This window comes from Passer domesticus, chromosome 5 (genome assembly GCF_036417665.1).
Source record: "Passer domesticus isolate bPasDom1 chromosome 5, bPasDom1.hap1, whole genome shotgun sequence".
NCBI lineage: Eukaryota > Metazoa > Chordata > Aves > Passeriformes > Passeridae > Passer > Passer domesticus.
The window spans coordinates 79,340,605-79,355,708 of record NC_087478.1 but is presented as its reverse complement, the minus strand read 5'-3'; the positions used below and the strand labels follow the sequence as shown (position 1 = coordinate 79,355,708).

Here is a 15,104-nt window from a genome sequence, read left to right as displayed (position 1 = left end):
AAAAATCATTAACTTTTCTCTTCCGATCATTCTAAGAAATTAATGTTATTTATTTATATAAAAACCTAAAACAAATCTGAAGGGGGAGAATATACTGAGGTGTTTCAATTACTTGTGTTTCAGGGAGTTTAGTCTTTGTCATGAACTGGTAGTTGTTTGTGCCAGCTTAACCTCTTTGTCTTAACCTTCAAAAGACACATACACCAAAAAAAAGTTTTTTTATATATATATTAAAAAAAAAAAATATATATAAATTGTATCTCAGTTCATTGAAGCAGTTTGTGTGCCTGGTTCCTGGGATGTCAAGCATTGGTTTCATGTCTGTCCCTGATTCCCACAAGGTTCTGGGCAAAGGATTTAACCTTGATACCTTGGCTCCCTGTGCCCATGCCTCCCTAGCACATCCCTGGGGGAAAAGGCACTGAGCTGCCTAATAGCTGGGAAGTGCTGCAGCTGCTCAGCTGGAAAAAGCTGCCTGAGTGCAAAATGCTGTTTTGTCTGCAGCAAAAGCAGAGCCCTGGAGTGGGTGACACCAGGATAATTATTCTGTCATAAGTCTGCTGTAACAGCTTGTTCAATGAGGAGAGCTGCAAAAATCAGATGAGAATGGAAATGTTCTTCTCTTGCTGCTAATTGTTCTTGTGTGGTGGTGTGGAATTCATCTCCTCAGAACCAAGGCTGCTTGTGGAGAGCTGTGCTGGGAGAGGAGAGAGGAGCATGGCCCTGCTCTCCCTGCTGGGCAGGGCTCTGGTGTCAGGAAAAATGTATTGGAGGCTCCCACCCCTAAAAAACTCCCTTTTTCTTTCCATTCCTGAATTCCTGAATCTTAAGTTCCAGCCACACATGCAGCTCCTAGCAAAGGGGTTTCAAGGGGGAGGCAGTTCAGCAATGAAGACTTCAAATGGTGAAACAGCCACCAGGGAATGTCCAGTGAGACTAAAGTGATGCAAATAATTTGTGTGTGAGGTAAAATGAATTCCTGCTTCATGGGTGTCTTTTGATGTAAGGCATAAGCTGGGTGTCACTGGAGATTTTTTCCAAAGAGGTCTAGAAATAGTGTTTTAGAGAATATTCTAGTAGTATGGGCAGTTCTGTGGGGTTTAATTTATTTTATTAATTGCTTTTCATAAACCCTCAGTCCCCTAATCAAGGGTCTCTGGGTGCCATGACCTGGGGGTAGAGATTAGGTGAGTAACTATTCTGTAGCCACATTAACAGAGACAATAAAAAAGCAAGCCAAAAGCAAAAACAATGCAGGAGAAAACTAAAAAAGCCACAACAACCCAGGTTTAAAGATTTGGCAAATTCTGGTGAATCTCAGCCAGTCTAACTTGTGCAGCTGGATGGTATAAGGAAGGGGTATAAAATTAGCTATTTCAATAGCATGATTCCCATAAATGAACTGTTAAGCTTGGTCTTGTTTTTGGAAATGGATTAAGATCTTTCTTGCCAGAAGGAGAGTGTTGATGCTGAATTTAAGATTTTTTTTCGTCATTAAAAAAAAAATCCTAAATCTTTTAATGTATCACAAGCGCATATGTGCTTGTGATAAAGTATGATTATTTTCCCTAATTAAAATCCATAATTATACCAACTGTCACACTCCTTTTTTGCATTTCTTCATGGATTATAGCCATATTCAGTGAGGGTGTGACATGAATGAGCTCTTGTAGTAGAGTGATAATTTTCCTTCATTCCTTCCACACACTGCTGGCTGGCCTAGAGCTTTGTGGCTTGAGGTGCACATCCAGAACAGAAGCTCAGAGCAGTTTTTCTGTGCAGGGTATTTTAAAGCAGCTCAGCCATTGTTTTTAAGTTGTGTTGCTGTGGTGATAGCTGAGAGATGACACAGCCCTTGCCCCAGAGATCTGTTTTTCTCCAGAGCATCCACTGCAATATTAATGCAGTGGGACGACTCGGGATAGAAATCCTTTTATTCTCATCCTTTTGATCTCCGCGTTTACCTACTTGAAACGCAGAAATTATTAACTTTTCATGGCACTGTGGGCACCTGAGGATGGGGGAATGCTGGCAGGTGGAGCACAGGGGAGGATGGCACTAATCCACCGGCGGCTTTGTTCCCTTTTTGTCTTGCAGCCTCCCGGCGTTCCCGACTACCCCCCGGCGGATGGGTATGCATTCAGTAACACGGTGTACAAGAGAGGGCCTCTGCTGGACCAGGGGGCAGCTGTGGCTGCCTTTAAGCAAACTGTTAGCCGACATGTAGATAGGTAACCCTGCCCCGACTGCGCTGTGGAAAACTGTCCCCACTTCTTGCTCTTGGGGTGGCGGGGTCTGTGACTGCCTCTGGTCGTGGCGTTGTGTCTGCTGGGGAAGTGGCTCTGTTTGGCACTGCTTTTCCTTACCTAAAGGGTGTCATTTGGACTCTTTTTGTATAACTTCTATGAGATATCCTGTTTTTCTGTGGTATTAAATCGCTGCTTTTGTCAAAAACTATACAGTGGATTTCCAACCCAACTGCAAGCACAGAATCCACCCACACTTTGGTTCAAATTTTAGTTCTGATTTGTTTCATGTTTAAATACACTCTTTGCTCTTTTCAGAATTACAAATAATGACAAATCTGCTCTGAGATTCACCTGTCCTTGTTTTGATTGACTGTTTGATTTTCTTAGCTGCTCACTTAGTTCTACATCATCTCCTGCTTTTCATTTTTCTGGGCTGCTGTATAAATATCCACTTTCAGAAGAGTGACACCTTGTCTCTCCTATCCTCTTTCAAATGTTACAGAAAATACTCTGAAATGTTTGCATAGCAAGCAGTGTCTTTTTGCACATCCTCTTTCACCCCCTTCACTTTGTCCTAAAACAGAATAACTTGACAAGGTGATATGCAGTGATCTTTGGCCTTGTCTCTGGGGAGAATTTATACCAGCACAAACTGTGGAGGCACATCAGTAAAGAAGAACTGGAATTTCTCTCCTGTACCAAACCATATTCCATATATATTATATGAAAAGCATTTTGTCTTATGAGCCATGGAAGATGTTTAAGCTAAATTTTGGGGATCAACTTGCTGGTTAAAGCATCCTCAATATAACTCTTTCAGAATCGCTAGTTTTGAGCCATGTGATAAAAGATCCTGGTTTTAATCTGCATGCAAGCCAATTCCCGTATGGTGTGCAGGTTGAAGACACAATTAATTTCTCAGAACTTTGGATTTATTCTTCATGGCAACAGCAGCAGAGTTGTCATCTCTTAATTGTTTTCTCAAATTTGATTGCCTGTTGCATTCTTGTCTCGGGACCATTTATTTTGAAATCTAGATGATCTGCATGCTAAATTCTTTTCTCTTACCTGTAATGTGGTAAGACATGCTTTGTCCTTCCAGAGTAAGAATATTCTATGCAAAGGTTTTTACCTCCACTCGAGTTTAAGAGAAAGAATCTTACTGCATTGAGTTGTTGATGATATCAGGGTGTCTGGAATAGAAAGAGTTATCCAAGACTCCTTTGTGGCAGTAAAAATAAATTAATGTTTCTAAGAAGCAGCTCATGAAAGGTGAAATTAGTCTTTGGAAGGCTGTGGAATGAGACCTGCTGTAGTGGTGCCTGCTTCTCACCACTGATGTAAGACATGCCTTCATTGGATGATGCAAATAGTGTCAGAGTCTTAGACTTCCAGGGAATATTAGGTATTTCAGGAACTCTGATGCCACAAAAGAACTGAGTAACTTTCAGCAAGTTTTGTGCTGTTTCAAAGCAGCAGTTTCATGCTGTGGAGTTTGGCTTTCACTGTCATTTGAAGAAAAGCTCTCTGAATGTCTGTGCAACCGCCTAGGCTCTTGAGCAGGGTACAGTGAAGAGCTGAGGCCTGAAATTATGGTATATCTGATATACCATAGAGAAACACAATGGAGGATGGAGGGAGGGAAGTGATCAGAATATTTGTGTCCAGAGTAAACTGGCTCATTAGGCTGGGATTGAATGTTCTGGGCATGTTGCTGAGTCAAGTAAAACTAAAATATAGACATTTTAAAAAGTTCTTCCTGAGTTACGTTTTTGAAGTAATCAGGATGGTTCGGTGTGGACAAAATAGGAAGATGCTGTAATAGAACAGAATATTGTAGAATATTGTAATGATTTTGTAAAGGCTGCCTGTAATTAAAAATACTGTCAGAGCTACATTAGTCATATCTCTGAGATAGCAAGAAAGAAAATCAAAATTATATTAATTTTAGGGGTAGCAGGAAAAATTGGTATTACTCAAACATTGTTCAGCCTTGTAACAGCTGTTCTCTAGGCTGGGGGTCATCACCTGCTTTTCACTCTCTCCTTAAATACTGTGAGTGTTTTTCTTTCAAAACAATCTTTCAATCTAAATATGATTTTCCTTGGTTCTGCTCTTCAAGTCAAGTGAGACAGTTCTCCACAGCCATGCAGTAGCCAGGCAGCTGCTGGATTGCTCAGGCACACCTGGAACCCAGAGTCACACAGCAGCAGCAACCAGCCGTGCTCATGTCCCTGGGCTGTGACCTTGTACCCAGCATTTCAAGCCATGGATTGCTTCATGTTTTAATTAGCTGTTTGGATTAATTTATTTGCTTATTAATTTATTTATTTATTTATTTATCTATCTATTCATGTTGGGTGTTTTTTTTGTTGCTTACTTTCTTTACTGTCCAGTATGGGTTTATGTTGTTGGTGTAATTTGCAGCAAGTGTATAAAGTTACTGGGGGTGTTTTCTGGACCTGTTGGGAGTGGGCTGGGGACTTCTCAATTGAAAAGTGTTATGTCAAAGAAAGTAGTATATTTATAACCAAAGGCATTCTGGACAGGTTTTCCTTGTGGAAACAGAGAGATACAGAGCTTACTGTGATGTACCTTGTTCTGTGTATAACTGGAAAGAAGTTATCTCTCATTCTTAATTGATAAAGTAAATTGAAGTTGTTAAAGCTGATGGCATCTTATGGTCAATTAAGAAAATTGATCTACAATAGGTGAACATTTTTTAGTGTTTGACTCCATTAGTATTGATGACAACAATTTATTCATCTATTATGTATTTGAAACAATCTGTGACGAACACTAGAAATACAATTTCATACAAAGCCCCAAGCTATCAATTATATCCTTAGTATAGTCATTTGTTTATATGGCAAATGACTGTTTAACTTTCTGTAGGAAAACAAACTAAATATAGAGTACATGTTTATTTTGAAACAATAGCACCTGCTGATCTAGGTTGTTATCATGCATCTTGCAAGCAGTGAGCTAATAAAGATTAGCAGTTCTTGAGGTCTGTCTATTTCAGCCACCTCTTTATTTTGTTTGTTTCTACTTTTATTTTTTTGGCACTTAAATCAGTGTTTTATGAATAGGTAGCTCTACAGCAGCATCACATTCTGGCTGAGAGGTTTTTGTTTTAAAAAGTGTTTTGCAGGTTATTCAAAGAGGGCATTTTGTGGTTTTAGTTGCTTGACTGTCTCACTGAACAATAGCCTGATCTTTGCTTTGCAGAAACTATGAAGCACACAATAAAACACAGATCAAGAAATACGCCAAATGCAAGTACGAATTCGTGGCAAGAAACAACAGTGAGCTTTCTGTCATGAAAGAAGAGATTGTGGAGGTAATTTTGTTTGCAAAGGCAACACACAAATTTCTGGTGCTACTCAAAGCTGAGGGTGCCTTTCCTGTGGACAGTGTGGCTTTCCCTAATGTTTGCTTCAATGTGTTTGACTTGTCTGCCTCTGTATGGAAAGTTCACTTAATTTGTTTTGCATCAATTTTGCTGACTTAGGAAGGGGTGCTGTAGGGATCCGTGCTCAAAATACATTTGTGTGTTCCTTCCACCTTCTCTAGTGTTGCTTTTAAATATTAAGTCGTGTTTAAATAGCTATCTGTGTACACACAGAATATAGTGAAGGACTGTTCTTTCCAAGAGGATGTGGCACCAGAAAAGTGAGATACATTTGGAAGGGAGGGAGCGACAAAGAGAGAAAATGCTGAGTGTGAGAATGTGGGGCAGGCAGGCAGACTTCTGACTGCTCCAGGCCATCCTGCTCCCATTCCCTGTTCACTAAGAAGTGTTGTGTCCCCAAATTTGGGGGAGCTGCCTTTACCTGAGTTATTAGTAATTATTTATTCCTTTTGTCAACAGCATGTGGGCTGTAGAGATGGCAGCATCTCCATGCAAGTATTTGTGTTTTGTTCCACTCTCTGATCCAGCCCATTCCTGAGTTTTACAGAACTCCATTACACACTTATATATTATTTTTTGGGAGCCCCATTTTGAAAAATGCAGTAGAACCATGTAGAGTTAAAGCTGGTGGGAATCAGGGAAGGTACAGGGGTTTCTCAGTGACACATCTGTGCAAGATCTGTTGGCAGACGTGGAACCTGGCAAAGCCGTGGCTTTGTTTTGAAATGATTCACAGCCTAAGTACTGGCAGGAGGAAAGTCAGAAACGACATGTAATTAATTTACCAAATTATTTCAGATTCTGGACGACAGAAAGCAGTGGTGGAAGGTCCAGAACAAAAGTGGGAGCACAGGCTTTGTGCCAAACAACATTTTGGACCCTCTGAGGAACACAGAAGGCGGTCAGGGATGGCCAGAGCCTGCCTACACCCGCACCATCCAGGTACTGTCCATCCTGGGAGAAAAACCTCCCCTGGAATTGTCACTGCGTGCACAAACAAATTACATTTCTTGTAGAGGCTGAAGTTGATGTGGGGAGTCTTTGCTTCTTTTTTGCCAGGGTCGGGATTAAATCGTGAGACGATATTTCTAGTTGGGACTCAGATGTTTGTTAGTTCTATGTCACAGTCTCAAAAACTGTGAGTTCTACAGCACTTCACTCTAAAGAAACTAAAAATGGAGCCCCATCTCTCTCTCTACAAGGTCTTTTAGGGATAAACTCTCAAATTAAAAAATGGCACCTAAATTATTTTCACTTTTAACCCAATAACCAATCACCCATTCTTGCAATGTGGACTTTTTTATCCAATTGCACAAAACCACCCAAACCCATGGAGGAGAAGTAGAAGATGAAGAAGGAAAATAGGAAGGTAAAGAGGAAGGACCAGCCTCCACCCTAGAATCTCCATCTTACTTTATATGTATTGCTGCATCCTAAACCCTTAAACTCTTAAGTTTTCCACCATGGGATGTCACACACTTCTATTCAAATTCCACACCCACAATCCCCGTTCTATCATTCCATTTTGGAAGCCTTCTCCACGGCCTCAGGTGAAATGCAATGCTCTCTTGGGGGTCAGAGTCTGTCAGCACAGAAAGTCTGAAATTCTCAGCAACCAGGATTCCCACAGTGATGTCTGTATTTCACTGAGAAAACAGTTGATAGAGATACTGCAAAAATGGTTTACTTCATTTTTTTTTACCTGCTTATTTGCTTAGAGGTGGTAACTTCAGTCCTAGTGGATGCATATGCATTTATTTTAATTGCAAATATCCTTTGTGAATTGATAGCTGTTGATGCCAAAGAAGGAGTTTGAATTATTTAAGGTAGGGTCATCTTTGTTTTTCCTAGAAGAGTGAACACTAGCTTTTCCTTTTATTTTCCCTCTTTGTGTGTCTCTATCCCAGTCCTGAATTTATTTAATTATTGTAATTTTGGAGTCATAAAAAGGAGGTATATCTGCTTTTGAATTCACAAAGCAGGTATTTTTCAATTACTATGTCTGTACATCAATAGCACTGTATTATCCTGACCTCATTTTAATTTTCTTTCTTTCATGTAGTGGTGTGGAACTAATATTTTTGTTGTTTTGATTTCTTTTATGTGTTGAACAGAATTAGAGAGAATTGTTTAAAAAAATTTCTTACATCAGCACAATTATCCACCCAAGTAAGGATATATAGGATAAAGTTGTAAAATGCATTTTTAGACAAAATTTAAGGGGTTGGAGGCTGCTAAAAGTAGTTGTTTTATTTTCTAAGACCTCTTTCTTTCCTCTTTTTTTTTTTATAATGATCTTGAAAGCTTAGGCAAACAAATTTGAATTAAGAAGAAATCTCAGGCCTGCCTCTAAATCAGAATTTTAAACCAAACTTGTGTTGAAGCTTGAGATTTAATAATTTAATCTAATCTCATTTGTTGTGGCTGCACCTTCCAGCTGATGACTGAAAACCAAGAAATGCCACAGTATTTTGCAAACTAATGTAGTAGACCTGCCTTGATCTTGGTGGGCTTGAATCAGACCATTTCTGAGCTTTCCTGTCCCAAATTGTTTGCCTGTAACATCTTGGCTCATTCTGCATTGGTTGTGGATTTCCCTGTCTGTGAAGTGAAGCATGCATCTAGAGTGCTTTGGGATTTTTTATTGCTCCCTGTGCATGTTATTTTGTGTGTTTGGAATTTGCCACCAAGTCCTGAGCAGGCTGAGTACAGTTTTGAGTAGAGGTTCTCACATTATTCTTCTGTAATGCACTGGAGGGTTTGAAGTTTTCTGTTTGAAATAATGACAAGACATGGCATATAATAAAATAATCACTTCCACATGCTCCACAGACCTATGAAAATTAGGGTCAGGGAACACCATTTAAGATAAGTTTGTTACTTTGCCCTCTGGCAGGTTATTCTACAGCTTGATCATATTCAAATGTGAGCTTGAAATACTGTGAAATTATTTATTAATATAATAAATTGTGCAGGATAAATGAAGTCTTTACCAAGACATGTCAGTAAAGCTGTTTAAACTCAGTGGTGATTATTATAATTTTACCACTCCTGAGCACTCTCATTTGTCTGTTTTCCTGTGATGGATACATGGTTCATTTGGGAAGTGTTTCCCTAACTCCATTTATTTTTACAACAGCACTATGAGACATTGCTGCTGCTTCAGAGAGAACTGAGGCCTTGAAGGGGTGAATTCCTTGCCCAAAGTCAGGCAGGAGAACTTGTGGCTAGAGCAGGAAACCCAAGTGGTTCCTATCAGCACTTCTGCCAGGCCCTGCCCAGGAGCAGTGCCTGGTGCTGTGCAGCTTTTGATGCTCTCCCAAGTCATCTTCAGCTGTTAAAAAAACTTTCACAGTGGCCTGGCTGCTGTGGCCAGCTGCAGATCAGTGTAATGAGCAAGGGCAGTGTCTTCCTTCACAGACTAACAACCTTCAGTGCACTGCTCACCTTAATCACCTTAAAGGGTGTTCATAGATTGTCCGGAAGAATTAAGGATTCCATTGAAAATGACGATTTTTTCACTTGATTGTGATACAGACACCCCTTCTCTGAGAGATTGATATCTCATTATCACAATCATTCTCAGAGCTGTAAAAGTTTTTTTAGCTCTCACTCTCTCCCCCTGCCTAGTGACATCAAAGGCCACTCATTACATTAAATCCTGATTTTTCATTCAATTGCTTTCAGGATCCAGGAACCAAAAAGTCACTTGAGAGCACTGAGGTGATGCTTGCAGGACATTGCCAGCAATACCCCAGTTATTGAATTATCTTTGTGAGTCAGAGGCTGTAACATTGTTTGTCTTCTGCTCAGTTGAATTAGTTCCAGGAAAAAGAGTTCTTGCTTGTTTGGTGCTCTTGTACTTTTGGGAGAGCATTTTGCTGAATTCTTCTTTTTTCTACTATTGTTAATTATTGTTTATCAGAGTTTTTTGGGGTGTTGCTCATTTAATCTGTTTATTTTATTGTGAGTCATCACTGGTATTTCACTATCCTATTATAAAAGAACATAAAGAGTTTCCCAAGCACTCCAATTTCTTATTTTGTAAAAGTATTGCTAGTGAACCTATGAAATAATTCATCATAGTATTTCCTATTTGCTGTGCATTTTATTAACTTGAATTTAATGCTCTTGAAAATTAAGTTTGAAGAGCATAATTAGGATAGAATTACGTATCTTGGTGGGCGTGTTAATTAATCTCCTGACACCCTTTTGGAGGTGAGACAGTTATATTATCAGTGATGTGTACAAAATCCTTAGGCAGAGAGTAAATGTTTAATAAGGTGCAGGGTTTTTTTTCTTTATTTTTTTCCTTTCGAAATGGGGACGAATCCTAGCTAATAACAATTTGAATAAGTAAATTCTGCCTAAATTTCCTGTCAATTCAGTAAAATCACAAACTGGTGTACTCTGCAAAGAACAGCTTAGGGATTTTAATGGGATTTTAGTAGGCAGCTGTTTGCATAATAGCTGAACCCACCAAAGTAAACTCTGGCAAAAGACCCTGCTTGAAATTTTCTCTTCCTGCTTGAAATTTTCTCTTCCAGCCTTGGGTACCTCGTTGTCCCTTTTGGCTGAAGATGAGTGGTTGGTTCTCTCTTGTCCCTTCAGTGGAGTCCCAGGAAAAGATCCAAACCACAGTGCTGTTGACAAAACTGAGGCTGAACGCTCTGCAGCCCTCTTGGTGTGCTCCTGTCACTGTGCAAACAGGAATGTGGCACTCAAACGTTCAGAAAGAGAGTAAACTGAAAGCTCTGTGTCTGTGTTAACTTAATGAGAACATTTCCCAGCACTAACACTGGTTTTGGTTGTTTCCAGTGGTTCTTTGTCTGTTTTTCCCATAGTTTGAATATGTATATTCCCTTTTTTTAATGCCAAAATATATTTGAAAATATATTGTTCCCATTCTTTTACACTGATCAAGAATTAGGGTTGAAACTATTTGCATTTTTACTCAAACTTATTATTTTGCTTCCATTAAAAATAGATTGAATCATACCAAATCTTGTTTTTTCACCAGATGCAGCCTGTAGCGTGCTGAAAACATCTTTGGGACTTAATTTTTTTTCCCTGTAAAAACAAAGATTTTTCTGGCAAGAAATAAGAAAACAAAATTTAGTCCCAGTTAGCTTTTATGATATATCCAGATTTTCAATGAGTGTGTGTGTACCATCACCATTCCAAACAGTTTTGTTCCAATTTGTGGGAACTGAGGTGATCAGAGGGATGAAACACCTCTCCTGTGAGGAAAGGCTGAGAGAGCTGAGATTATTCAGCTCTGGGGAGACTTTCCAAAGGCCTGTCAGTACCTAGAGGGGGCCAGCAGGAGAGCTGGGGAGGCACTTTTACAAGGGCATGGAGTGACAGAACAGGGGAAAATGGCTTTAATCTTAACAAGGACAGGTTTAGATTGGATATTGGGAAGAATTCTTTACTGTGAGGGTGGTGTGGCCCTGGCACAGGTTGCCCAGAGAAGCTGTGGATGCCCCATCCCTGGAAGAGTTCAAGGCCGGGTTGGATGGGTGTTTGAGCAATCTGGGATAATGGAAGGTGCTCCTGTCCATGGCAGGGGATTGGAATTAGATGGAACCATCAGCTCCCTCCCAACCCAAGCCCTTCTGTGAGCAGCACCTTCATCTCATTTGCTGAGCTAGACAACATTTCTTGAGCTCAAAAAATTAAACTCTTTTTTAATACCTGCTGTGACTTAACTCATTTTTCTCCATTTACAAGTGTTCTTTACATTCACCTGATAATCTTTAATCCTTTGGCACTCTTTTCCTTGGCTTTTGTTTTCTATTAAACCTCTTTCTGTCTGGGTAGGTGCTCTGAAAGGAGCTGATTGCTTATATGGCATCACATGTGTATGTTTTGTAGCCAGCACTCTGTTCCCTATTCAAAATAAGGATATTAGAATAACTCACTATCAGTTTCCTAGTGATTAAGAAGAGGCAATTACTAAGACTGATGTTCCTTTAGTTTAAAGTGCTAATGTGTATGAAATTTCAGGAGTGATGTGTGAGACAGTTGCTTTTCACCTTTCTAACAATACTATTTGATGTGATTTACTCCACTTTCCTCACAGCAATTACTGGGAGAGCTCTCAGAGGTAACTGAATTACTCTTCTGATATTGAATCTTAAAATTTCCCCTTTTGGACTTTGTAGTCACCAAATTCCCTAGTGCATGCCGCTTTTTATAGCAATGAATAGAAGTGATGGGATGAATGTGTGGATGTCCTCAAAAGATCTGGAGTTAAAAAAAGAAGCATTAAAAAAAGAAATGTTAAATGGAATTCAACTATATAATTGAGTTTTGGGCACTGTTTAGCAAAATGCAAAGTGTATTTTAATGTGGTTGCATTTGTAAATTTAGAGTTTGAGTGACGTTTCCAGATTAATTTCTGTTTTCACTGCAGCAAGCTGTTTTGATGAGGCTGATGATTGCAGTACAACATGTTTTTGCAGCTCCTCCAGTAACATCCATTGAAAGTTACATGGAGTTTTTAGCTCTCTCTTTTTCTGGATTATGATTGTGGCAGTCTGCCACATCCAAGTGGATGTCTTGGCTTGTAACAAATCCTCTCTATAATGAAAAAGTTTTACTTTTTCTTTGTGTTTTTTTAAGGTCAAAACACACATGAAAAAGGTACATTATGGGGATAACAGCCTAGTAATTGGAATCTGTGAACAAGATAAAAGGATGTGAATATCGTTGGAACCTTTTAGTAGCAGTGGAATTTTAAAATTCTTTGACAAGATTTTGAGTCTATCATAGTACATCTATATATAATAAATTATGGTATATTTGCTATACACCTACTTGGGGACTCTCTTTCCACCAAAGGGCAAGTTTCATAAATATCTTTATTCTGCTTGTTCACTTTTATATTATGCATTTCACTTTCCTTGCCATTTGACAATTAAAGAAGCATTCATTTTCTTAACATTGAAGCAGTAAAATGCAGAAAAGTCAATCATTATTATTTTTTTAATCTCCCCACATTGCACAAAGCAGTTAAGATGGAGGCCTTCGAACAACTAAATGCTGAGATAGAAACAAATTAACAAACAAAAACTTTAATGGGAGATGTTTTGCAGGGATATATGTTTGATTTAGTAGCTGACTATTATGGTTTAAGGGAAAAATCATCCAAGGGAACTAAGGCTCATTTCTCAGACTTAATTGATTGGCTGGAGAATCCAATGGGATAAATTTTCTGCTGGTGTAAATCAGTATTGCTGGAATGGTTTACACTCACTAATAAATGCCTGTCCACTGAGTTGGGGATTCCTGTACAAGGGCAGTTGCTGACATTTAAGGAAAGTTTGGTTGTTGTCAGGGCAGTGATCTGCTGCTCAAATTCTGACATAGGGCTCCTGCAAATATTTCCCTGCTTGATCTGCTGTAAAACCCTCTGCCTCCAAGGGGATAGGGAGAGGTATTTCAGGAAGGAGCAATGAATCTGGGGAATGCATTCATCTCTCTTCATACCAAAGTAAGCAGACTTCGCATGACTACGAGATGAGGCATCCCTATTGAGCAAACAAACTTTACTATTGAACCTTCAAGCCATGTTAGCCCAAAATTGTGGAGAGGGAACACTGTTAAACAGTGAGATATGAGTTTGAATTGCCTCAGAGAAAGGGGTAGCATAGGTGGCTTATGGATTTGTCTGTCTTTGATTGCTCTAGGAAAATGCAGGTGTTCTTACATAACTGGTCCCCTTCTAAAGACAAAGGAGAAATAACTTCCCAAAGTTTTTCTGGAGACACCTGCTAGTTAGTTATTAGCAGCAACATAACTTACATGTTAGAACATTGCATGAAGTGGAGGGAGAAAGAAATAACAGCTGTGTTCCAAGAATTGTGCAGTCTGGTTCTTGCTTTTAAATCAGATTATTGCCTTGAGATGGCTTGTAATGATCATGTCAATAGCTGAAAAGGCATAGATAGGAGGAGCAGGAGCCTCTTAAATGCTGTCTGCAGTTGAAGAAACAATGCACTATGCTATCCTCAGTGACATTTATAAGTTAAAACATTAGTTGAGTTTAGGTGTGGCTGGACGTGTTCATTTTTCAGTTTTGGGTTTGTTTGGTTTTTTTTTATAACATCTCTAAAATATATATTTTTTCACTGATGAAGTTCAATAAGTCAGAAGTTTTGAAAGGTGCTAAAAGGTGCCAGTTCGTAGAAGTTTGAGATTTAAAAACAATCTCATTGATAGAATTAAGAAAGAAAGAAAGGTGTTGCGCAGGGATTTCCTTGCTGTGAGTGTTGTGTCCAGCAGAGAAACTGATGCCAAACTTTGATGCCAGATCAACTTTTGGCAAACTTTGGAATGACGCGTGGCAAGTGAGGTGCCTTTGCGGAACAAAAGGCACCATTTGGTGCAGAGCCTGGGTTTGTCTGACATCTTGCCCAGATGTTGTGTCCTGACTGAGCCTCTCTGCCTCTCCAGAAACAAAGGACGGACTACGTCGCGAAACAGCCCGAGCCGGCTCCCGCCACGCCCTCGCCGCCCCCCACGCCTGCTCCTGTCCCCGTGGCTGTCCCCCTGCCCCCCAGTGCCCCAGCTCCCATCCCAGTCCCCGTGCCCAAGGCGCCGGCTGCCGTCAGCCGCCAGAGCAGCACCTCCAGCGACAGCGGCGGCAGCGTGGCCCGCGACACCCAACGGCAGAAGCAAATCCCTGTGGACCGTAAGTTTGCCTTAAAATGAAAGATGAAAGGCTTTCCTCCTTTTCCTGGGTGTTTGGCTTAATTCTGAAGTACCTTAAAGTTGTGTTTCAGATGAATCTTGGTGGAAAAATTTGGGTTTAACCTTATGTTTAATATACAGGTTTGTTATGGATGTGTGTTCTGACCCTCGTTATAATTACCGTAATGATAATTGGGCAAAAACACTTTATATTTGTCCCATCCTAAATCACAGAATCACTCACTTGGAAGAGACCTTTAAGATCATTGAGTCCAGCCCATGCCCTAACACCACCTCAACTCAACCCTGGCACCCAGTGCCACATCCAGGCTTTGTTAAACACACTCAGGGATGGTGACTCCACCACCTCCCTGGGCAGCCATTCCAGAACTTTATCACCTCTTCAGTAAAAAACATTTTTCTAACATCTAATCTAAATTTCCCATGTCTGGGATCTCTAGTCAGTGGTTTTTAACTCTGGGAATGCCCATGCTGATATGCTGGCTAATGGAGCCTTTCCACCTGAACTCACTGCCGCATTACAACCTAAAATTATTTTAAAATCAGTTTCGTGGTTTTCACACTTCAATTCATGATCATCCATAGTTCTAGGTTGTTTGCACCATTCTGAAACACATATTCAGGGCTTCAAGAACACTTGCAGATCTGGGTGATGCACAGGAACCACGTTGTAATATTTTTGTAGAGTTACTTTACAGTTGGGCACCTTGGCTTGGTCAAAG

General features: G+C 40.0%; 1 protein-coding gene across 9 annotated transcripts in view; it reads left to right on the top strand.

Moving 5' to 3' along the window:
• EPS8 (EGFR pathway substrate 8, signaling adaptor) overlaps positions 1-15,104 on the top strand; it is a 121,991-nt gene that overhangs the window by 98,621 nt on the left and 8,266 nt on the right. For 8 of the 9 annotated variants that reach the window (XM_064421356.1, XM_064421355.1, XM_064421354.1 and 5 more), the window contains 4 exons: positions 2,098-2,231; positions 5,481-5,592; positions 6,463-6,606; positions 14,125-14,362. In XM_064421356.1, coding sequence (XP_064277426.1) covers positions 2,098-2,231; positions 5,481-5,592; positions 6,463-6,606; positions 14,125-14,362 — 628 coding nt within the window. The remainder of the gene's footprint in view (positions 1-2,097; positions 2,232-5,480; positions 5,593-6,462; positions 6,607-14,124; positions 14,363-15,104) is intronic. The other variant, XM_064421362.1, reaches the window with a different exon arrangement.